This window comes from Salvelinus fontinalis, chromosome 2 (genome assembly GCF_029448725.1).
Source record: "Salvelinus fontinalis isolate EN_2023a chromosome 2, ASM2944872v1, whole genome shotgun sequence".
In the NCBI taxonomy this organism is placed as follows: domain Eukaryota; kingdom Metazoa; phylum Chordata; class Actinopteri; order Salmoniformes; family Salmonidae; genus Salvelinus; species Salvelinus fontinalis.
In genome coordinates, this window is record NC_074666.1 from 96,484,924 (window position 1) to 96,508,145 (window position 23,222).

Here is a 23,222-nt window from a genome sequence, read left to right on the forward strand (position 1 = left end):
TCTCATTATTACCTCAACTACCTGGTAGCCCTGCACATTGACTCAGTACTGGTACTCCTTATAGTCTCATTATTACCTCAACTACCTGGTTCCCCTGCACATTGACTCAGTACTGGTACTCCTTATAGTCTCATTATTACCTCAACTACCTGGTTCCCCTGCACATTGACTCAGTACTGGTACTCCTTATAGTCTCATTATTACCTCAACTACCTGGTACCCCTGCACATTGACTCAGTACTGGTACTCCTTATAGTCTCATTATTACCTCAACTACCTGGTACCCCTGCACATTGACCCAGTACTGGTACTCCTTATAGTCTCATTATTACCTCAACTACCTGGTTCCCCTGCACATTAACTCAGTACTGGTACTCCTTATAGTCTCATTATTACCTCAACTACCTGGTACCCCTGCACATTGACTCAGTAATGGTACTCCTTATAGCCTGATTATTACCTCAACTACCTGGTACCCCTGCACATTGACTCAGTACTGGTACTCCTTATAGCCTCATTATTACCTCAACTACCTGGTACCCTGCACATTGACTCAGTACTGGTACTCCTTATAGCCTCATTATTACCTCAACTACCTGGTACCCCTGCACATTGACTCAGTACTGGTACTCCTTATAGTCTCATTATTACCTCAACTACCTGATACCCTGCACATTGACTCAGTACTGGTACTCCTTATAGTCTCATTATTACCTCAACTACCTGGTACCCCTGCACATTGACTCAGTACTGGTACTCCTTATAGTCTAATTATTACCTCAACTACCTGGTACCCTGCACATTGACTCAGTACTGGTACTCCTTATAGTCTCATTATTACCTCAACTACCTGGTTCCCCTGCACATTGACTCAGTACTGGTACTCCTTATAGTCTCATTATTACCTCAACTACCTGGTACCCCTGCACATTGACTCAGTACTGGTACTCCTTATAGTCTCATTATTACCTCAACTACCTGGTAGCCCTGCACATTGACTCAGTACTGGTACTCCTTATAGCCTGATTATTACCTCCACTACCTGGTACCCCTGCACATTGACTCAGTACTGGTACTCCTTATAGTCTCATTATTACCTCAACTACCTGGTACCCCTGCACATTGACTCAGTACTGGTACTCCTTAGAGTCTCATTATTACCTCAACTACCTGGTACCCCTGCACATTGACTCAGTACTGGTACTGCTTATAGTCTCATTATTACATCAACTACCTGGTACCCCTGCACATTGACTCAGTACTGGTACTCCTTATAGTCTCATTATTACCTCAACTACCTGGTACCCTGCACATTGACTCAGTACTGGTACTCCTTATTGTATCACTATTACCTCAACTACCTGGTACCCCTACACATTGACTCAGTACTGGTAGTCCTTATAGTCTCATTATTACCTCAACTACCTGGTACCCCTGCACATTGACTCAGTACTGGTACTCCTTATAGTCTCATTATTACCTCAACTATCTGGTACCCCTGCAAATTGACTCAGTACTGGTACTCCTTATAGTCTCATTATTACCTCAACTACCTGGTACCCTGCACATTGACTCAGTACTGGTACTCCTTATAGTCTCATTATTACCTCAACTACCTGGTACCCCTGCACATTGACTCAGTACTGGTACTCCTTATAGTCTCATTATTACCTCAACTACCTGGTACCCCTGCACATTGACTCAGTACTGGTACTCCTTATAGTCTCATTATTACCTCAACTACCTGGTACCCCTGCACATTGACTCAGTACTGGTACTCCTTATAGTCTCATTATTACCTCAACTACCTGGTACCCCTGCACATTGACTCAGTACTGGTACTCCTTATAGCCTCATTATTACCTCAACTACCTGGTACCCCTGCACATTGACTCAGTACTGGTACTCCTTATAGTCTCATTATTACCTCAACTACCTGGTACCCCTGCACATTGACTCAGTACTGGTACTCCTTATAGTCTCATTATTACCTCAACTACCTGGTACCCCTGCACATTGACTCAGTACTGGTACTCCTTATAGTCTCATTATTACCTCAACTACCTGGTACCCTGCACATTGACTCAGTACTGGTACTCCTTATTGTATCACTATTACCTCAACTACCTGGTACCCCTACACATTGACTCAGTACTGGTAGTCCTTATAGTCTCATTATTACCTCAACTACCTGGTACCCCTGCACATTGACTCAGTACTGGTTCTCCTTATAGTCTCATTATTACCTCAACTACCTGGTAGCCCTGCACATTGACTCAGTACTGGTACTCCTTATAGTCTCATTATTACCTCAACTACCTGGTACCCCTGCACATTAACTCAGTACTGGTACTCCTTATAGTCTCATTATTACCTCAACTACCTGGTACCCCTGCACATTGACTCAGTACTGGTACTCCTTATAGTCTCATTATTACCTCAACTACCTGGTACCCCTGCACATTGACTCAGTACTGGTACTCCTTATAGTCTCATTATTACCTCAACTACCTGGTACCCTGCACATTGACTCAGTACTGGTACTCCTTATAGTCTCATTATTACCTCAACTATCTGGTACCCCTGCAAATTGACTCAGTACTGGTACTCCTTATAGTCTCATTATTACCTCAACTACCTGGTACCCTGCACATTGACTCAGTACTGGTACTCCTTATAGTCTCATTATTACCTCAACTACCTGGTACCCCTGCACATTGACTCAGTACTGGTACTCCTTATAGTCTCATTATTACCTCAACTACCTAGTACCCCTGCACATTGACTCAGTACTGGTACTCCTTATAGTCTCATTATTACCTCAACTACCTGGTACCCCTGCACATTGACTCAGTACTGGTACTCCTTATAGTCTCATTATTACCTCAACTACCTGGTACCCCTGCACATTGACTCAGTACTGGTACTCCTTATAGTCTCATTATTACCTCAACTACCTGGTACCCCTGCACATTGACTCAGTACTGGTACTCCTTATAGTCTCATTATTACCTCAACTACCTGGTACCCCTGCACATTGACTCAGTACTGGTACTCCTTATTGTCTCACTATTACCTCAACTACCTGGTACCCCTACACATTGACTCAGTACTGGTAGTCCTTATAGTCTCATTATTACCTCAACTACCTGGTACCCCTGCACATTGACTCAGTACTGGTACTCCTTATAGTCTCATTATTACCTCAACTACCTGGTAGCCCTGCACATTGACTCAGTACTGGTAATCCTTATAGTCTCATTATTACCTCAACTACCTGGTTCCCCTGCACATTGACTCAGTACTGGTACTCCTTATAGTCTCATTATTACCTCAACTACCTGGTTCCCCTGCACATTGACTCAGTACTGGTACTCCTTATAGTCTCATTATTACCTCAACTACCTGGTTCCCCTGCACATTGACTCAGTACTGGTACTCCTTATAGTCTCATTATTACCTCAACTACCTGGTTCCCCTGCACATTGACTCAGTACTGGTACTCCTTATAGTCTCATTATTACCTCAACTACCTGGTACCCCTGCACATTGACTCAGTACTGGTACTCCTTATAGTCTCATTATTACCTCAACTACCTGGTACCCTGCACATTGACTCAGTACTGGTACTCCTTATAGTCTCATTATTACCTCAACTACCTGGTACCCCTGCACATTGACTCAGTACTGGTACTCCTTATAGTCTCATTATTACCTCAACTACCTGGTACCCCTGCAAATTGACTCAGTACTGGTACTCCTTATAGTCTCATTATTACCTCAACTACCTGGTACCCCTGCACATTGACTCAGTACTGGTACTCTTTATAGTCTCATTATTACCTCAACTACCTGGTACCCCTGCACATTGACTCAGTACTGGTACTCCTTATAGTCTCATTATTACCTCAACTACCTGGTACCCCTGCACATTGACTCAGTACTGGTACTCCTTATAGTCTCATTATTACCTCAACTACCTGGGACCCCTGCACATTGACTCAGTACTGGTACTCCTTATAGTCTCATTATTACCTCAACTACCTGGTACCCCTGCACATTGACTCAGTACTGGTACTCATTATAGTCTCATTATTACCTCAACTACCTGGTACCCCTGCACATTGACTCAGTACTGGTACTCCTTATAGTCTCATTATTACCTCAACTACCTGGTACCCATGCACATTGACTCAGTACTGGTACTCCTTATAGTCTCATTATTACCTCAACTACCTGGTACCCCTGCACATTGACTCAGTACTGGTACTCCTTATAGTCTCATTATTACCTCAACTACTTGGTACCCCTGCACATTGACTCAGTACTGGTACTCCTTATAGTGTCATTATTACCTCAACTACCTGGTACCCCTGCACATGGCTCAGTACTGGTACTCCTTATAGTCTCATTATTACCTCAACTACTTGGTACCCCTGCACATTGACTCAGTACTGGTACTCCTTATAGTCTCATTATTACCTCAACTACCTGGTACCCCTACACATTGACTCAGTACTGGTACTCCTTATAGTCTCATTATTACCTCAACTACCTGGTACCCCTGCACATTGACTCAGTACTGGTACTCCTTATAGTCTCATTATTACCTCAACTACCTGGTACCCCTGCACATTGACTCAGTACTGGTACTCCTTATAGTCTCATTATTACCTCAACTACCTGGTACCCCTGCACATTGACTCAGTACTGGTACTCCTTATTGTCTCACTATTACCTCAACTACCTGGTACCCCTGCACATTGACTCAGTACTGGTACTCCTTATAGCCTCATTATTACCTCAACTACCTGGTACCCCTGCACATTGACTCAGTACTGGTACTCCTTATAGTCTCATTATTACCTCAACTACCTGGTACCCTGCACATTGACTCAGTACTGGTACTCCTTATAGTCTCATTATTACCTCAACTACCTGGTACCCCTGCACATTGACTCAGTACTGGTACTCCTTATTGTCTCACTATTACCTCAACTACCTGGTACCCCTACACATTGACTCAGTACTGGTAGTCCTTATAGTCTCATTATTACCTCAACTACCTGGTACCCCTGCACATTGACTCAGTACTGGTACTCCTTATAGTCTCATTATTACCTCAACTACCTGGTAGCCCTGCACATTGACTCAGTACTGGTAATCCTTATAGTCTCATTATTACCTCAACTACCTGGTTCCCCTGCACATTGACTCAGTACTGGTACTCCTTATAGTCTCATTATTACCTCAACTACCTGGTTCCCCTGCACATTGACTCAGTACTGGTACTCCTTATAGTCTCATTATTACCTCAACTACCTGGTTCCCCTGCACATTGACTCAGTACTGGTACTCCTTATAGTCTCATTATTTACCTCAACTACCTGGTTCCCCTGCACATTGACTCAGTACTGGTACTCCTTATAGTCTCATTATTACCTCAACTACCTGGTACCCCTGCACATTGACTCAGTACTGGTACTCCTTATAGTCTCATTATTACCTCAACTACCTGGTACCCTGCACATTGACTCAGTACTGGTACTCCTTATAGTCTCATTATTACCTCAACTACCTGGTACCCCTGCACATTGACTCAGTACTGGTACTCCTTATAGTCTCATTATTACCTCAACTACCTGGTACCCCTGCAAATTGACTCAGTACTGGTACTCCTTATAGTCTCATTATTACCTCAACTACCTGGTACCCCTGCACATTGACTCAGTACTGGTACTCCTTATAGTCTCATTATTACCTCAACTACCTGGTACCCCTGCACATTGACTCAGTACTGGTACTCCTTATAGTCTCATTATTACCTCAACTACCTGGTACCCCTGCACATTGACTCAGTACTGGTACTCCTTATAGTCTCATTATTACCTCAACTACCTGGGACCCCTGCACATTGACTCAGTACTGGTACTCCTTATAGTCTCATTATTACCTCAACTACCTGGTACCCCTGCACATTGACTCAGTACTGGTACTCCTTATAGTCTCATTATTACCTCAACTACCTGGTACCCCTGCACATTGACTCAGTACTGGTACTCCTTATAGTCTCATTATTACCTCAACTACCTGGTACCCATGCACATTGACTCAGTACTGGTACTCCTTATAGTCTCATTATTACCTCAACTACCTGGTACCCCTGCACATTGACTCAGTACTGGTACTCCTTATAGTCTCATTATTACCTCAACTACTTGGTACCCCTGCACATTGACTCAGTACTGGTACTCCTTATAGTGTCATTATTACCTCAACTACCTGGTACCCCTGCACATTGACTCAGTACTGGTACTCCTTATAGTCTCATTATTACCTCAACTACTTGGTACCCCTGCACATTGACTCAGTACTGGTACTCCTTATAGTCTCATTATTACCTCAACTACCTGGTACCCCTACACATTGACTCAGTACTGTTACTCCTTATAGTCTCATTGTTACCTCAACTACCTGGTACCCTGCACATTGACTCAGTACTGGTACTCCTTATAGTCTCATTATTACCTCAACTACCTGGTACCCCTGCACATTGACTCAGTACTGGTACTCCTTATAGTCTCATTATTACCTCAACTACCTGGTTCCCCTGCACATTAACTCAGTACTGGTACTCCTTATAGTCTCATTATTACCTCAACTACCTGGTACCCCTGCACATTGACTCAGTAATGGTACTCCTTATAGCCTGATTATTACCTCAACTACCTGGTACCCCTGCACATTGACTCAGTACTGGTACTCCTTATAGCCTCATTATTACCTCAACTACCTGGTACCCTGCACATTGACTCAGTACTGGTACTCCTTATAGCCTCATTATTACCTCAACTACCTGGTAGCCCTGCACATTGACTCAGTACTGGTACTCCTTATAGTCTCATTATTACCTCAACTACCTGGTACCCCTGCACATTGACTCAGTACTGGTACTCCTTATAGTCTTATTATTACCTCAACTACCTGATACCCTGCACATTGACTCAGTACTGGTACTCCTTATAGTCTCATTATTACCTCAACTACCTGGTACCCCTACACATTGACTCAGTACTGTTACTCCTTATAGTCTCATTATTACCTCAACTACCTGGTACCCTGCACATTGACTCAGTACTGGTACTCCTTATAGTCTCATTATTACCTCAACTACCTGGTACCCCTGCACATTGACTCAGTACTGGTACTCCTTATAGTCTCATTATTACCTCAACTACCTGGTACCCCTGCACATTGACTCAGTACTGGTACTCCTTATAGTCTCATTATTACCTCAACTACCTGGTACCCCTGCACATTGACTCAGTACTGGTACTCCTTATAGTCTCATTATTACCTCAACTACCTGGTACCCCTGCACATTGACTCAGTACTGGTACTCCTTATAGCCTCATTATTACCTCAACTACCTGGTACCCCTGCACATTGACTCAGTACTGGTACTCCTTATAGTCTCATTATTACCTCAACTACCTGGTACCCTGCACATTGACTCAGTACTGGTACTCCTTATTGTCTCACTATTACCTCAACTACCTGGTACCCCTGCACATTGACTCAGTACTGGTACTCCTTATAGTCTCATTATTACCTCAACTACCTGGTACCCCTGCACATTGACTCAGTACTGGTACTCCTTATAGCCTGATTATTACCTCCACTACCTGGTACCCCTGCACATTGACTCAGTACTGGTACTCCTTATAGTCTCATTATTACCTCAACTACCTGGTACCCCTGCACATTGACTCAGTACTGGTACTCCTTATAGTCTCATTATTACCTCAACTACTTGGTACCCCTGCACATTGACTCAGTACTGGTACTCCTTATAGTGTCATTATTACCTCAACTACCTGGTACCCCTGCACATTGACTCAGTACTGGTACTCCTTATAGTCTAATTATTACCTCAACTACTTGGTACCCCTGCACATTGACTCAGTACTGGTACTCCTTATAGTCTCATTATTACCTCAACTACCTGGTACCCCTACACATTGACTCAGTACTGTTACTCCTTATAGTCTCATTATTACCTCAACTACCTGGTACCCTGCACATTGACTCAGTACTGGTACTCCTTATAGTCTCATTATTACCTCAACTACCTGGTACCCCTGCACATTGACTCAGTACTGGTACTCCTTATAGTCTCATTATTACCTCAACTACCTGGTACCCCTGCACATTGACTCAGTACTGGTACTCCTTATAGTCTCATTATTACCTCAACTACCTGGTACCCCTGCACATTGACTCAGTACTGGTACTCCTTATAGTCTCATTATTACCTCAACTACCTGGTACCCCTGCACATTGACTCAGTACTGGTACTCCTTATAGCCTCATTATTACCTCAACTACCTGGTACCCCTGCACATTGACTCAGTACTGGTACTCCTTACAGTCTCATTATTACCTCAACTACCTGGTACCCTGCACATTGACTCAGTACTGGTACTCCTTATTGTCTCACTATTACCTCAACTACCTGGTACCCCTACACATTGACTCAGTACTGGTAGTCCTTATAGTCTCATTATTACCTCAACTACCTGGTACCCCTGCACATTGACTCAGTACTGGTACTCCTTATAGTCTCATTATTACCTCAACTACCTGGTAGCCCTGCACATTGACTCAGTACTGGTGCTACTTATAGTCTCATTATTACCTCAACTACCTGGTTCCCCTGCACATTGACTCAGTACTGGTACTCCTTATAGTCTCATTATTACCTCAACTACCTGGTTCCCCTGCACATTGACTCAGTACTGGTACTCCTTATAGTCTCATTATTATCTCAACTACCTGGTTCCCCTGCACATTGACTCAGTACTGGTACTCCTTATAGTCTCATTATTACCTCAACTACCTGGTACCCCTGCACATTGACTCAGTACTGGTACTCCTTATAGTCTCATTATTACCTCAACTACCTGGTACCCCTGCACATTGACCCAGTACTGGTACTCCTTATAGTCTCATTATTACCTCAACTACCTGGTTCCCCTGCACATTAACTCAGTACTGGTACTCCTTATAGTCTCATTATTACCTCAACTACCTGGTACCCCTGCACATTGACTCAGTAATGGTACTCCTTATAGCCTGATTATTACCTCAACTACCTGGTACCCCTGCACATTGACTCAGTACTGGTACTCCTTATAGCCTCATTATTACCTCAACTACCTGGTACCCTGCACATTGACTCAGTACTGGTACTCCTTATAGCCTCATTATTACCTCAACTACCTGGTAGCCCTGCACATTGACTCAGTACTGGTACTCCTTATAGTCTCATTATTACCTCAACTACCTGGTACCCCTGCACATTGACTCAGTACTGGTACTCCTTATAGTCTCATTATTACCTCAACTACCTGATACCCTGCACATTGACTCAGTACTGGTACTCCTTATAGTCTCATTATTACCTCAACTACCTGGTACCCCTGCACATTGACTCAGTACTGGTACTCCTTATAGTCTCATTATTACCTCAACTACCTGGTACCCCTGCACATTGACTCAGTACTGGTACTCCTTATAGCCTGATTATTACCTCCACTACCTGGTACCCCTGCACATTGACTCAGTACTGGTACTCCTTATAGTCTCATTATTACCTCAACTACCTGGTACCCTGCACATTGACTCAGTACTGGTACTCCTTATTGTATCACTATTACCTCAACTACCTGGTACCCCTACACATTGACTCAGTACTGGTAGTCCTTATAGTCTCATTATTACCTCAACTACCTGGTACCCCTGCACATTGACTCAGTACTGGTTCTCCTTATAGTCTCATTATTAACTCAACTACCTGGTAGCCCTGCACATTGACTCAGTACTGGTACTCCTTATAGTCTCATTATTACCTCAACTACCTGGTTCCCCTGCACATTGACTCAGTACTGGTACTCCTTATAGTCTCATTATTACCTCAACTACCTGGTTCCCCTGCACATTGACTCAGTACTGGTACTCCTTATAGTCTCATTATTACCTCAACTACCTGGTTCCCCTGCACATTGACTCAGTACTGGTACTCCTTATAGTCTCATTATTACCTCAACTACCTGGTTCCCCTGCACATTGACTCAGTACTGGTACTCCTTATAGTCTCATTATTACCTCAACTACCTGGTACCCCTGCACATTGACTCAGTACTGGTACTCTTTATAGTCTCATTATTACCTCAACTACCTGGTACCCCTGCACATTGACTCAGTACTGGTACTCCTTATAGTCTCATTATTACCTCAACTACCTGATACCCTGCACATTGACTCAGTACTGGTACTCCTTATAGTCTCATTATTACCTCAACTACCTGGTACCCCTGCACATTGACTCAGTACTGGTACTCCTTATAGTCTCATTATTACCTCAACTACCTGGTACCCCTGCACATTGACTCAGTACTGGTACTCCTTATAGCCTGATTATTACCTCCACTACCTGGTACCCCTGCACATTGACTCAGTACTGGTACTCCTTATAGTCTCATTATTACCTCAACTACCTGGTACCCCTGCACATTGACTCAGTACTGGTACTCCTTATAGTCTCATTATTACCTCAACTACCTGGTACCCCTACACATTGACTCAGTACTGGTACTCCTTATAGTCTCATTATTACCTCAACTACTTGGTACCCCTGCACATTGACTAAGTCCTGGTACTCCTTATAGTCTCATTATTACCTCAACTACCTGGTACCCCTACACATTGACTCAGTACTGTTACTCCTTATAGTCTCATTATTACCTCAACTACCTGGTACCCTGCACATTGACTCAGTACTGGTACTCCTTATAGTCTCATTATTACCTCAACTACCTAGTACCCCTGCACATTGACTCAGTACTGGTACTCCTTATAGTCTCATTATTACCTAAACTACCTGGTACCCCTGCACATTGACTCAGTACTGGTACTCCTTATAGTCTCATTATTACCTCAACTACCTGGTACCCCTGCACATTGACTCAGTACTGGTACTCCTTATAGTCTCATTATTACCTCAACTACCTGGTACCCCTGCACATTAACTCAGTACTGGTACTCCTTATAGTCTCATTATTACCTCAACTACCTGGTACCCCTGCACATTGACTCAGTAATGGTACTCCTTATAGCCTGATTATTACCTCAACTACCTGGTACCCCTGCACATTGACTCAGTTCTGGTACTCCTTATAGCCTCATTATTACCTCAACTACCTGGTACCCTGCACATTGACTCAGTACTGGTACTCCTTATAGCCTCATTATTACCTCAACTACCTGGTAGCCCTGCACATTGACTCAGTACTGGTACTCCTTATAGTCTCATTATTACCTCAACTACCTGGTACCCCTGCACATTGACTCAGTACTGGTACTCCTTATAGTCTCATTATTACCTCAACTACCTGGTACCCCTGCACATTGACTCAGTACTGGTACTCCTTATAGTCTCATTATTACCTCAACTACCTGATACCCTGCACAATGACTCAGTACTGGTACTCCTTATAGTCTCATTATTACCTCAACTACGTGGTACCCCTGCACATTGACTCAGTACTGGTACTCCTTATAGTCTCATTATTACCTCAACTACCTGGTACCCCTGCACATTGACTCAGTACTGGTACTCCTTATAGCCTGATTATTACCTCCACTACCTGGTACCCCTGCACATTGACTCAGTACTGGTACTCCTTATAGTCTCATTATTACCTCAACTACCTGGTACCCCTGCACATTGACTCAGTACTGGTACTCCTTATAGTGTCATTATTACCTCAACTACCTGGTACCCCTACACATTGACTCAGTACTGGTACTCCTTATACTCTCATTATTACCTCAACTACCTGGTACCCTGCACACTGACTCAGTACTGGTACTCCTTATAGTCTCATTATTACCTCAACTACCTGGTACCCCTGCACATTGACTCAGTACTGGTACTCCTTATACTCTCATTATTACCTCAACTACCTGGTACCCTGCACATTGACTCAGTACTGGTACTCCTTATAGTCTCATTATTACCTCAACTACCTGGTACCCCTGCATATTTGACTCAGTACTGGTACTCCTTATAGCCTCATTATTACCTCAACTACCTGTTACCCTGCACATTGAGTCAGTACTGGTACTCCTTATAGTCTCATTATTACCTCAACTACCTAGTACCTCTGCACATTGACTCAGTACTGGTACTCCTTACAGCAAAATTATTACCTCAACTACCTGGTACCCTGCACATTGACTCAGTACTGGTACTCCTTATAGTCTCATTATTACCTCAACTACCTGGTACCCCTGCACATTGACTCAGTACTGGTACTCCTTATAGTCTCATTATTACCTCAACTACCTGGTACCCCTGCACATTGACTCAGTACTGGTACTCCTTATAGTCTCATTATTACCTCAACTACCTGGTTCCCCTGCACATTGACTCAGTACTGGTACTCCTTATAGTCTCATTATTACCTCAACTACCTGGTACCCCTGCACATTGACTCAGTACTGGTACTCCTTATAGTCTCATTATTACCTCAACTACCTGGTACCCCTGCACATTGACTCAGTACTGGTACTCCTTATAGTCTCATTATTACCTCAACTACCTGGTACCCCTGCACATTGACTCAGTACTGGTACTCCTTATAGTCTCATTATTACCTCAACTACTTGGTACCCCTGCACATTGACTAAGTACTGGTACTCCTTATAGTCTCATTATTACCTCAACTACCTGGTACCCCTACACATTGACTCAGTACTGTTACTCCTTATAGTCTCATTATTACCTCAACTACCTGGTACCCTGCACATTGACTCAGTACTGGTACTCCTTATAGTCTCATTATTACCTCAACTACCTGGTTCCCCTGCACATTAACTCAGTACTGGTACTCCTTATAGTCTCTTTATTACCTCAACTACCTGGTACCCCTGCACATTGACTCAGTAATGGTACTCCTTATAGCCTGATTATTACCTCAACTACCTGGTACCCCTGCACATTGACTCAGTACTGGTACTCCTTATAGCCTCATTATTACCTCAACTACCTGGTACCCTGCACATTGACTCAGTACTGGTACTCCTTATAGCCTCATTATTACCTCAACTACCTGGTAGCCCTGCACATTGACTCAGTACTGGTACTCCTTATAGTCTCATTATTACCTCAACTACCTGGTACCCCTGCACATTGACTCAGTACTGGTACTCCTTATAGTCTCATTATTACCTCAACTACCTGGTACCCCTGCACATTGACTCAGTACTGGTACTCCTTATAGTCTCATTATTACCTCAACTACCTGATACCCTGCACATTGACTCAGTACTGGTACTCCTTATAGTCTCATTATTACCTCAACTACCTGGTACCCCTGCACATTGACTCAGTACTGGTACTCCTTATAGTCTCATTATTACCTCAACTACCTGGTACCCCTGCACATTGACTCAGTACTGGTACTCCTTATAGCCTGATTACTACCTCCACTACCTGGTACCCCTGCACATTGACTCAGTACTGGTACTCCTTATAGTCTCATTATTACCTCAACTACCTGGTACCCCTGCACATTGACTCAGTACTGGTACTCCTTATACTCTCATTATTACCTCAACTACCTGGTACCCCTACACATTGACTCAGTACTGGTACTCCTTATACTCTCATTATTACCTCAACTACCTGGTACCCTGCACACTGACTCAGTACTGGTACTCCTTATAGTCTCATTATTACCTCAACTACCTGGTACCCCTGCACATTGACTCAGTACTGGTACTCCTTATACTCTCATTATTACCTCAACTACCTGGTACCCTGCACATTGACTCAGTACTGGTACTCCTTATAGTCTCATTATTACCTCAACTACCTGGTACCCCTGCACATTGACTCAGTACTGGTACTCCTTATAGCCTCATTATTACCTCAACTACCTGTTACCCTGCACATTGAGTCAGTACTGGTACTCCTTATAGTCTCATTATTACCTCAACTACCTGGTACCTCTGCACATTTACTCAGTACTGGTACTCCTTACAGCAAAATTATTACCTCAACTACCTGGTACCCTGCACATTGACTCAGTACTGGTTCTCCTTATAGTCTCATTATTACCTCAACTACCTGGTACCCCTGCACATTGACTCAGTACTGTTACTCCTTATAGTCTCATTATTACCTCAACTACCTGGTACCCCTGCACATTGACTCAGTACTGGTTCTCCTTATAGTCTCATTATTACCTCAACTACCTGGTACCCCTGCACATTGACTCAGTACTGGTACTCCTTATAGCCTGATTATTACCTCCACTACCTGGTACCCCTGCACATTGACTCAGTACTGGTACTCCTTATAGTCTCATTATTACCTCAACTACCTGGTACCCCTGCACATTGACTCAGTACTGGTACTCCTTATACTCTCATTATTACCTCAACTACCTGGTACCCTGCACATTGACTCAGTACTGGTACTCCTTATAGTCTCATTATTACCTCAACTACCTGGTACCCCTGCACATTGACTCAGTACTGGTACTCCTTATAGTCTCATTATTACCTCAACTACCTGGTTCCCCTGCACATTGACTCAGTACTGGTACTCCTTATAGTCTCATTATTACCTCAACTACCTGGTACCCCTGCACATTGACTCAGTAATGGTACTCCTTATAGCCTGATTATTACCTCAACTACCTGGTACCCCTGCACATTGACTCAGTACTGGTACTCCTTATAGCCTCATTATTACCTCAACTACCTGGTACCCTGCACATTGACTCAGTACTGGTACTCCTTATAGCCTCATTATTACCTCAACTACCTGGTAGCCCTGCACATTGACTCAGTACTGGTACTCCTTATAGTCTCATTATTACCTCAACTACCTGGTACCCCTGCACATTGACTCAGTACTGGTACTCCTTATAGTCTCATTATTACCTCAACTACCTGGTACCCCTGCACATTGACTCAGTACTGGTACTCCTTATAGTCTCATTATTACCTCAACTACCTGATACCCTGCACATTGACTCAGTACTGGTACTCCTTATAGTCTCATTATTACCTCAACTACCTGGTACCCCTGCACATTGACTCAGTACTGGTACTCCTTATAGTCTCATTATTACCTCAACTACCTGGTACCCCTGCACATTGACTCAGTACTGGTACTCCTTATAGCCTGATTACTACCTCCACTACCTGGTACCCCTGCACATTGACTCAGTACTGGTACTCCTTATAGTCTCATTATTACCTCAACTACCTGGTACCCCTGCACATTGACTCAGTACTGGTACTCCTTATACTCTCATTATTACCTCAACTACCTGGTACCCCTACACATTGACTCAGTACTGGTACTCCTTATACTCTCATTATTACCTCAACTACCTGGTACCCTGCACACTGACTCAGTACTGGTACTCCTTATAGTCTCATTATTACCTCAACTACCTGGTACCCCTGCACATTGACTCAGTACTGGTACTCCTTATACTCTCATTATTACCTCAACTACCTGGTACCCTGCACATTGACTCAGTACTGGTACTCCTTATAGTCTCATTATTACCTCAACTACCTGGTACCCCTGCACATTGACTCAGTACTGGTACTCCTTATAGCCTCATTATTACCTCAACTACCTGTTACCCTGCACATTGAGTCAGTACTGGTACTCCTTATAGTCTCATTATTACCTCAACTACCTGGTACCTCTGCACATTGACTCAGTACTGGTACTCCTTACAGCAAAATTATTACCTCAACTACCTGGTACCCTGCACATTGACTCAGTACTGGTTCTCCTTATAGTCTCATTATTACCTCAACTACCTGGTACCCCTGCACATTGACTCAGTACTGGTACTCCTTATAGTCTCATTATTACCTCAACTACCTGGTACCCCTGCACATTGACTCAGTACTGGTACTCCTTATAGCCTCATTATTACCTCAACTACCTGTTACCCTGCACATTGAGTCAGTACTGGTACTCCTTATAGTCTCATTATTACCTCAACTACCTAGTACCTCTGCACATTGACTCAGTACTGGTACTCCTTACAGCAAAATTATTACCTCAACTACCTGGTACCCTGCACATTGACTCAGTACTGGTACTCCTTATAGTCTCATTATTACCTCAACTACCTGGTACCCCTGCACATTGACTCAGTACTGGTACTCCTTATAGTCTCATTATTACCTCAACTACCTGGTACCCCTGCACATTGACTCAGTACTGGTACTCCTTATAGTCTCATTATTACCTCAACTACCTGGTTCCCCTGCACATTGACTCAGTACTGGTACTCCTTATAGTCTCATTATTACCTCAACTACCTGGTACCCCTGCACATTGACTCAGTACTGGTACTCCTTATAGTCTCATTATTACCTCAACTACCTGGTACCCCTGCACATTGACTCAGTACTGGTACTCCTTATAGTCTCATTATTACCTCAACTACCTGGTACCCCTGCACATTGACTCAGTACTGGTACTCCTTATAGTCTCATTATTACCTCAACTACTTGGTACCCCTGCACATTGACTAAGTACTGGTACTCCTTATAGTCTCATTATTACCTCAACTACCTGGTACCCCTACACATTGACTCAGTACTGTTACTCCTTATAGTCTCATTATTACCTCAACTACCTGGTACCCTGCACATTGACTCAGTACTGGTACTCCTTATAGTCTCATTATTACCTCAACTACCTAGTACCCCTGCACATTGACTCAGTACTGGTACTCCTTATAGTCTCATTATTACCTAAACTACCTGGTACCCCTGCACATTGACTCAGTACTGGTACTCCTTATAGTCTCATTATTACCTCAACTACCTGGTACCCCTGCACATTGACTCAGTACTGGTACTCCTTATAGTCTCATTATTACCTCAACTACCTGGTACCCCTGCACATTGACTCAGTACTGGTACTCCTTATAGTCTCATTATTACCTCAACTACCTGGTTCCCCTGCACATTAACTCAGTACTGGTACTCCTTATAGTCTCATTATTACCTCAACTACCTGGTACCCCTGCACATTGACTCAGTAATGGTACTCCTTATAGCCTGATTATTACCTCAACTACCTGGTACCCCTGCACATTGACTCAGTACTGGTACTCCTTATAGCCTCATTATTACCTCAACTACCTGGTACCCTGCACATTGACTCAGTACTGGTACTCCTTATAGCCTCATTATTACCTCAACTACCTGGTAGCCCTGCACATTGACTCAGTACTGGTACTCCTTATAGTCTCATTATTACCTCAACTACCTGGTACCCCTGCACATTGACTCAGTACTGGTACTCCTTATAGTCTCATTATTACCTCAACTACCTGGTACCCCTGCACATTGACTCAGTACTGGTACTCCTTATAGCCTGATTATTACCTCCACTACCTGGTACCCCTGCACATTGACTCAGTACTGGTACTCCTTATAGTCTCATTATTACCTCAACTACCTGGTACCCCTGCACATTGACTCAGTACTGGTACTCCTTATAGTGTCATTATTACCTCAACTACCTGGTACCCCTACACATTGACTCAGTACTGGTACTCCTTATACTCTCATTATTACCTCAACTACCTGGTACCCTGCACACTGACTCAGTACTGGTACTCCTTATACTCTCATTATTACCTCAACTACCTGGTACCCTGCACATTGACTCAGTACTGGTACTCCTTATAGTCTCATTATTACCTCAACTACCTGGTACCCCTGCACATTGACTCAGTACTGGTACTCCTTATAGTCTCATTATTACCTCAACTACCTGGTTCCCCTGCACATTGACTCAGTACTGGTACTCCTTATAGTCTCATTATTACCTCAACTACCTGGTACCCCTGCACATTGACTCAGTACTGGTACTCCTTATAGTCTCATTATTACCTCAACTACCTGGTTCCCCTGCACATTAACTCAGTACTGGTACTCCTTATAGTCTCTTTATTACCTCAACTACCTGGTACCCCTGCACATTGACTCAGTAATGGTACTCCTTATAGCCTGATTATTACCTCAACTACCTGGTACCCCTGCACATTGACTCAGTACTGGTACTCCTTATAGCCTCATTATTACCTCAACTACCTGGTACCCTGCACATTGACTCAGTACTGGTACTCCTTATAGCCTCATTATTACCTCAACTACCTGATAGCCCTGCACATTGACTCAGTACTGGTACTCCTTATAGTCTCATTATTACCTCAACTACCTGGTACCCCTGCACATTGACTCAGTACTGGTACTCCTTATAGTCTCATTATTACCTCAACTACCTGGTACCCCTGCACATTGACTCAGTACTGGTACTCCTTATAGTCTCATTATTACCTCAACTACCTGATACCCTGCACATTGACTCAGTACTGGTACTCCTTATAGTCTCATTATTACCTCAACTACCTGGTACCCCTGCACATTGACTCAGTACTGGTACTCCTTATAGTCTCATTATTACCTCAACTACCTGGTACCCCTGCACATTGACTCAGTACTGGTACTCCTTATAGCCTGATTACTACCTCCACTACCTGGTACCCCTGCACATTGACTCAGTACTGGTACTCCTTATAGTCTCATTATTACCTCAACTACCTGGTACCCCTGCACATTGACTCAGTACTGGTACTCCTTATACTCTCATTATTACCTCAACTACCTGGTACCCCTACACATTGACTCAGTACTGGTACTCCTTATACTCTCATTATTACCTCAACTACCTGGTACCCTGCACACTGACTCAGTACTGGTACTCCTTATAGTCTCATTATTACCTCAACTACCTGGTACCCCTGCACATTGACTCAGTACTGGTACTCCTTATACTCTCATTATTACCTCAACTACCTGGTACCCTGCACATTGACTCAGTACTGGTACTCCTTATAGTCTCATTATTACCTCAACTACCTGGTACCCCTGCACATTGACTCAGTACTGGTACTCCTTATAGCCTCATTATTACCTCAACTACCTGTTACCCTGCACATTGAGTCAGTACTGGTACTCCTTATAGTCTCATTATTACCTCAACTACCTGGTACCTCTGCACATTTACTCAGTACTGGTACTCCTTACAGCAAAATTATTACCTCAACTACCTGGTACCCTGCACATTGACTCAGTACTGGTTCTCCTTATAGTCTCATTATTACCTCAACTACCTGGTACCCCTGCACATTGACTCAGTACTGTTACTCCTTATAGTCTCATTATTACCTCAACTACCTGGTACCCCTGCACATTGACTCAGTACTGGTTCTCCTTATAGTCTCATTATTACCTCAACTACCTGGTACCCCTGCACATTGACTCAGTACTGGTACTCCTTATAGCCTGATTATTACCTCCACTACCTGGTACCCCTGCACATTGACTCAGTACTGGTACTCCTTATAGTCTCATTATTACCTCAACTACCTGGTACCCCTGCACACTGACTCAGTACTGGTACTCCTTATAGTCTCATTATTACCTCAACTACCTGGTACCCCTGCACATTGACTCAGTACTGGTACTCCTTATACTCTCATTATTACCTCAACTACCTGGTACCCTGCACATTGACTCAGTACTGGTACTCCTTATAGTCTCATTATTACCTCAACTACCTGGTACCCCTGCACATTGACTCAGTACTGGTACTCCTTATAGTGTCATTATTACCTCAACTACCTGGTACCCCTGCACATTGACTCAGTACTGGTACTCCTTATAGCCTCATTATTACCTCAACTACCTGGTACCCCTGCACATTGACTCAGTACTGGTACTCCTTATAGTCTCATTATTACCTCAACTACCTGGTACACCTACACATTGACTCAGTACTGGTACTCCTTATACTCTCATTATTACCTCAACTACCTGGTACCCTGCACACTGACTCAGTACTGGTACTCCTTATAGTCTCATTATTACCTCAACTACCTGGTACCCCTGCACATTGACTCAGTACTGGTACTCCTTATACTCTCATTATTACCTCAACTACCTGGTACCCTGCACATTGACTCAGTACTGGTACTCCTTATAGTCTCATTATTACCTCAACTACCTGGTACCCCTGCACATTGACTCAGTACTGGTACTCCTTATAGTCTCATTATTACCTCAACTACCTGGTTCCCCTGCACATTGACTCAGTACTGGTACTCCTTATAGTCTCATTATTACCTCAACTACCTGGTACCCCTGCACATTGACTCAGTACTGGTACTCCTTATAGTCTCATTATTACCTCAACTACCTGGTTCCCCTGCACATTAACTCAGTACTGGTACTCCTTATAGTCTCATTATTACCTCAACTACCTGGTACCCCTGCACATTGACTCAGTAATGGTACTCCTTATAGCCTGATTATTACCTCAACTACCTGGTACCCCTGCACATTGACTCAGTACTGGTACTCCTTATAGCCTCATTATTACCTCAACTACCTGGTACCCTGCACATTGACTCAGTACTGGTACTCCTTATAGCCTCATTATTACCTCAACTACCTTGTAGCCCTGCACATTGACTCAGTACTGGTACTCCTTATAGTCTCATTATTACCTCAACTACCTGGTACCCCTGCACATTGACTCAGTACTGGTACTCCTTATAGTCTCATTATTACCTCAACTACCTGGTACCCCTGCACATTGACTCAGTACTGGTACTCCTTATAGTCTCATTATTACCTCAACTACCTGATACCCTGCACATTGACTCAGTACTGGTACTCCTTATAGTCTCATTATTACCTCAACTACCTGGTACCCCTGCACATTGACTCAGTACTGGTACTCCTTATAGTCTCATTATTACCTCAACTACCTGGTACCCCTGCACATTGACTCAGTACTGGTACTCCTTATAGCCTGATTACTACCTCCACTACCTGGTACCCCTGCACATTGACTCAGTACTGGTACTCCTTATAGTCTCATTATTACCTCAACTACCTGGTACCCCTGCACATTGACTCAGTACTGGTACTCCTTATACTCTCATTATTACCTCAACTACCTGGTACCCTGCACACTGACTCAGTGCTGGTACTCCTTATAGTCTCATTATTACCTCAACTACCTGGTACCCCTGCACATTGACTCAGTACTGGTACTCCTTATACTCTCATTATTACCTCAACTACCTGGTACCCTGCACATTGACTCAGTACTGGTACTCCTTATAGTCTCATTATTACCTCAACTACCTGGTACCCCTGCACATTGACTCAGTACTGGTACTCCTTATAGCCTCATTATTACCTCAACTACCTGTTACCCTGCACATTGAGTCAGTACTGGTACTCCTTATAGTCTCATTATTACCTCAACTACCTGGTACCTCTGCACATTGACTCAGTACTGGTACTCCTTACAGCAAAATTATTACCTCAACTACCTGGTACCCTGCACATTGACTCAGTACTGGTTCTCCTTATAGTCTCATTATTACCTCAACTACCTGGTACCCCTGCACATTGACTCAGTACTGGTACTCCTTATAGTCTCATTATTACCTCAACTACCTGGTACCCCTGCACATTGACTCAGTACTGGTTCTCCTTATAGTCTCATTATTACCTCAACTACCTGGTACCCCTGCACATTGACTCAGTACTGCTACTCCTTATAGCCTCATTATTACCTCAACTACCTGGTATCCCTGCACATTGACTTAGTACTGGTACTCCTTAAAGCCTCATTATTACGGTCGGTCACATTTGAGAGTGAGGCAAATATATAGCATTTTGCGAGAAAAAAAAACATGATTATTTGACTCTCTGAAATGAAAACATCAAATGATTTTTAAACAAATACATGTCTGTCATTGACCAATCCCATGCCATGATTAGATCGTGGAAAAACACACCAATCTCTTTCAGAAATGCTTTAAACAATAAAAGCTAATTTACTAACATTTCTGAAAATTGATATAAAGCGTTTTGGAATGAAACTCTTCTTCTGTTTCCCAATCTGAGCTCAGAGTAGATGAGAGATGTAATGTTTGTCTCTGTTGTGTTGAAGCCCAATCAAGCAGGAGAGACCAGCCTCCCCTGTACCCAGCTGTGTGTCCATGAAGAGTGACCGGTCTATAGAGCAACCTATATCATTTAGAGAGGGAGACTTTTCTACTGAACAAAGGTAAGAAGAACTCATGGGTCATGGTCAGTGAGTTAAACAACACTGTCTCGAGTCATTTCTCCTCTCCCATTTTCCCATTTATTTTTACTGTTTTCATTATCCATAGGCTAATCCTTTTGTCCATTTTCATAGTCCTAAAACAAGATTAAACAAACACAACATTCCCTCCCTGTGTGTGTGTGTGTGTGTGTGTGTGTGTGTGTGTGTGTGTGTGTGTGTGTGTGTGCTCCCTGGATGAGGAGATGTAATCTCATGTTTTGTCCACAGAAACCAACAGGAGAGATCAGAGTCAGAGATTCTCAGTGGTCAGTCTTCCCAGAGACATCAAACAGACCTGGCCTCCATATTCAGTGTATGTGGTCCTGTTATGTACATTTGTTTTTGTTTACCTCAAGTAAAGTTGATCTGTCAATCATTCATTAATGTGTTAATGAGAAAGCATTTCTTCTCTTGCTTAACTTATTTACTTGATTTATTTCAGTTGCTTGAAGAGAAAATTATGACATTTGTGAAGAACGAGCTGAAGATGTTTAAGAGGATTCTTAGTCCAGAACTCCCAGAAGGCTTTGAGAGTCAGAAGCAGGAAGTGGTGGACACTGAAGATGACAAGCAGGAGAGCAGTGCCAGAGAGGGGGCTCTGAAGATCACACTGCACGTCCTGAGGAAAATGAACCAGAAGGAGCTTGCTGACACACTGGAGAAATGTAAGAGCTGTCTGCCTCATGTTGAATGCTGTTTTATAACATTTAAAAGCTGTAGCTAAAGTACAGCTAAAGTAGCTGTGTAGCTCAATGATATTGTAGCAGCCTAACTAGAGGTCGACTGATTATGATTTTTCAACGCAGATACCTATACCGATTATTGGAAGACCAAAAAAGCCAATACAGATTAATCGGCCAATTTTTAAAAAATGTATTTGTAATAATGACAATTACAACAATACTGAATGAAC

At 43.2% G+C, this 23,222-nt stretch overlaps 1 protein-coding gene across 2 annotated transcripts in view; it reads left to right on the forward strand.

Moving 5' to 3' along the window:
- Window positions 1-23,222, forward strand: part of LOC129868404 (NLR family CARD domain-containing protein 3-like) — a 52,269-nt gene that overhangs the window by 20,635 nt on the left and 8,412 nt on the right. The window contains exons 3-5 of one of the 2 annotated variants that reach the window (XM_055942358.1): window positions 22,154-22,270; window positions 22,538-22,622; window positions 22,752-22,974. In XM_055942358.1, coding sequence (XP_055798333.1) covers window positions 22,154-22,270; window positions 22,538-22,622; window positions 22,752-22,974 — 425 coding nt within the window. The remainder of the gene's footprint in view (window positions 1-22,153; window positions 22,271-22,537; window positions 22,623-22,751; window positions 22,975-23,222) is intronic. The other variant, XM_055942367.1, reaches the window with a different exon arrangement.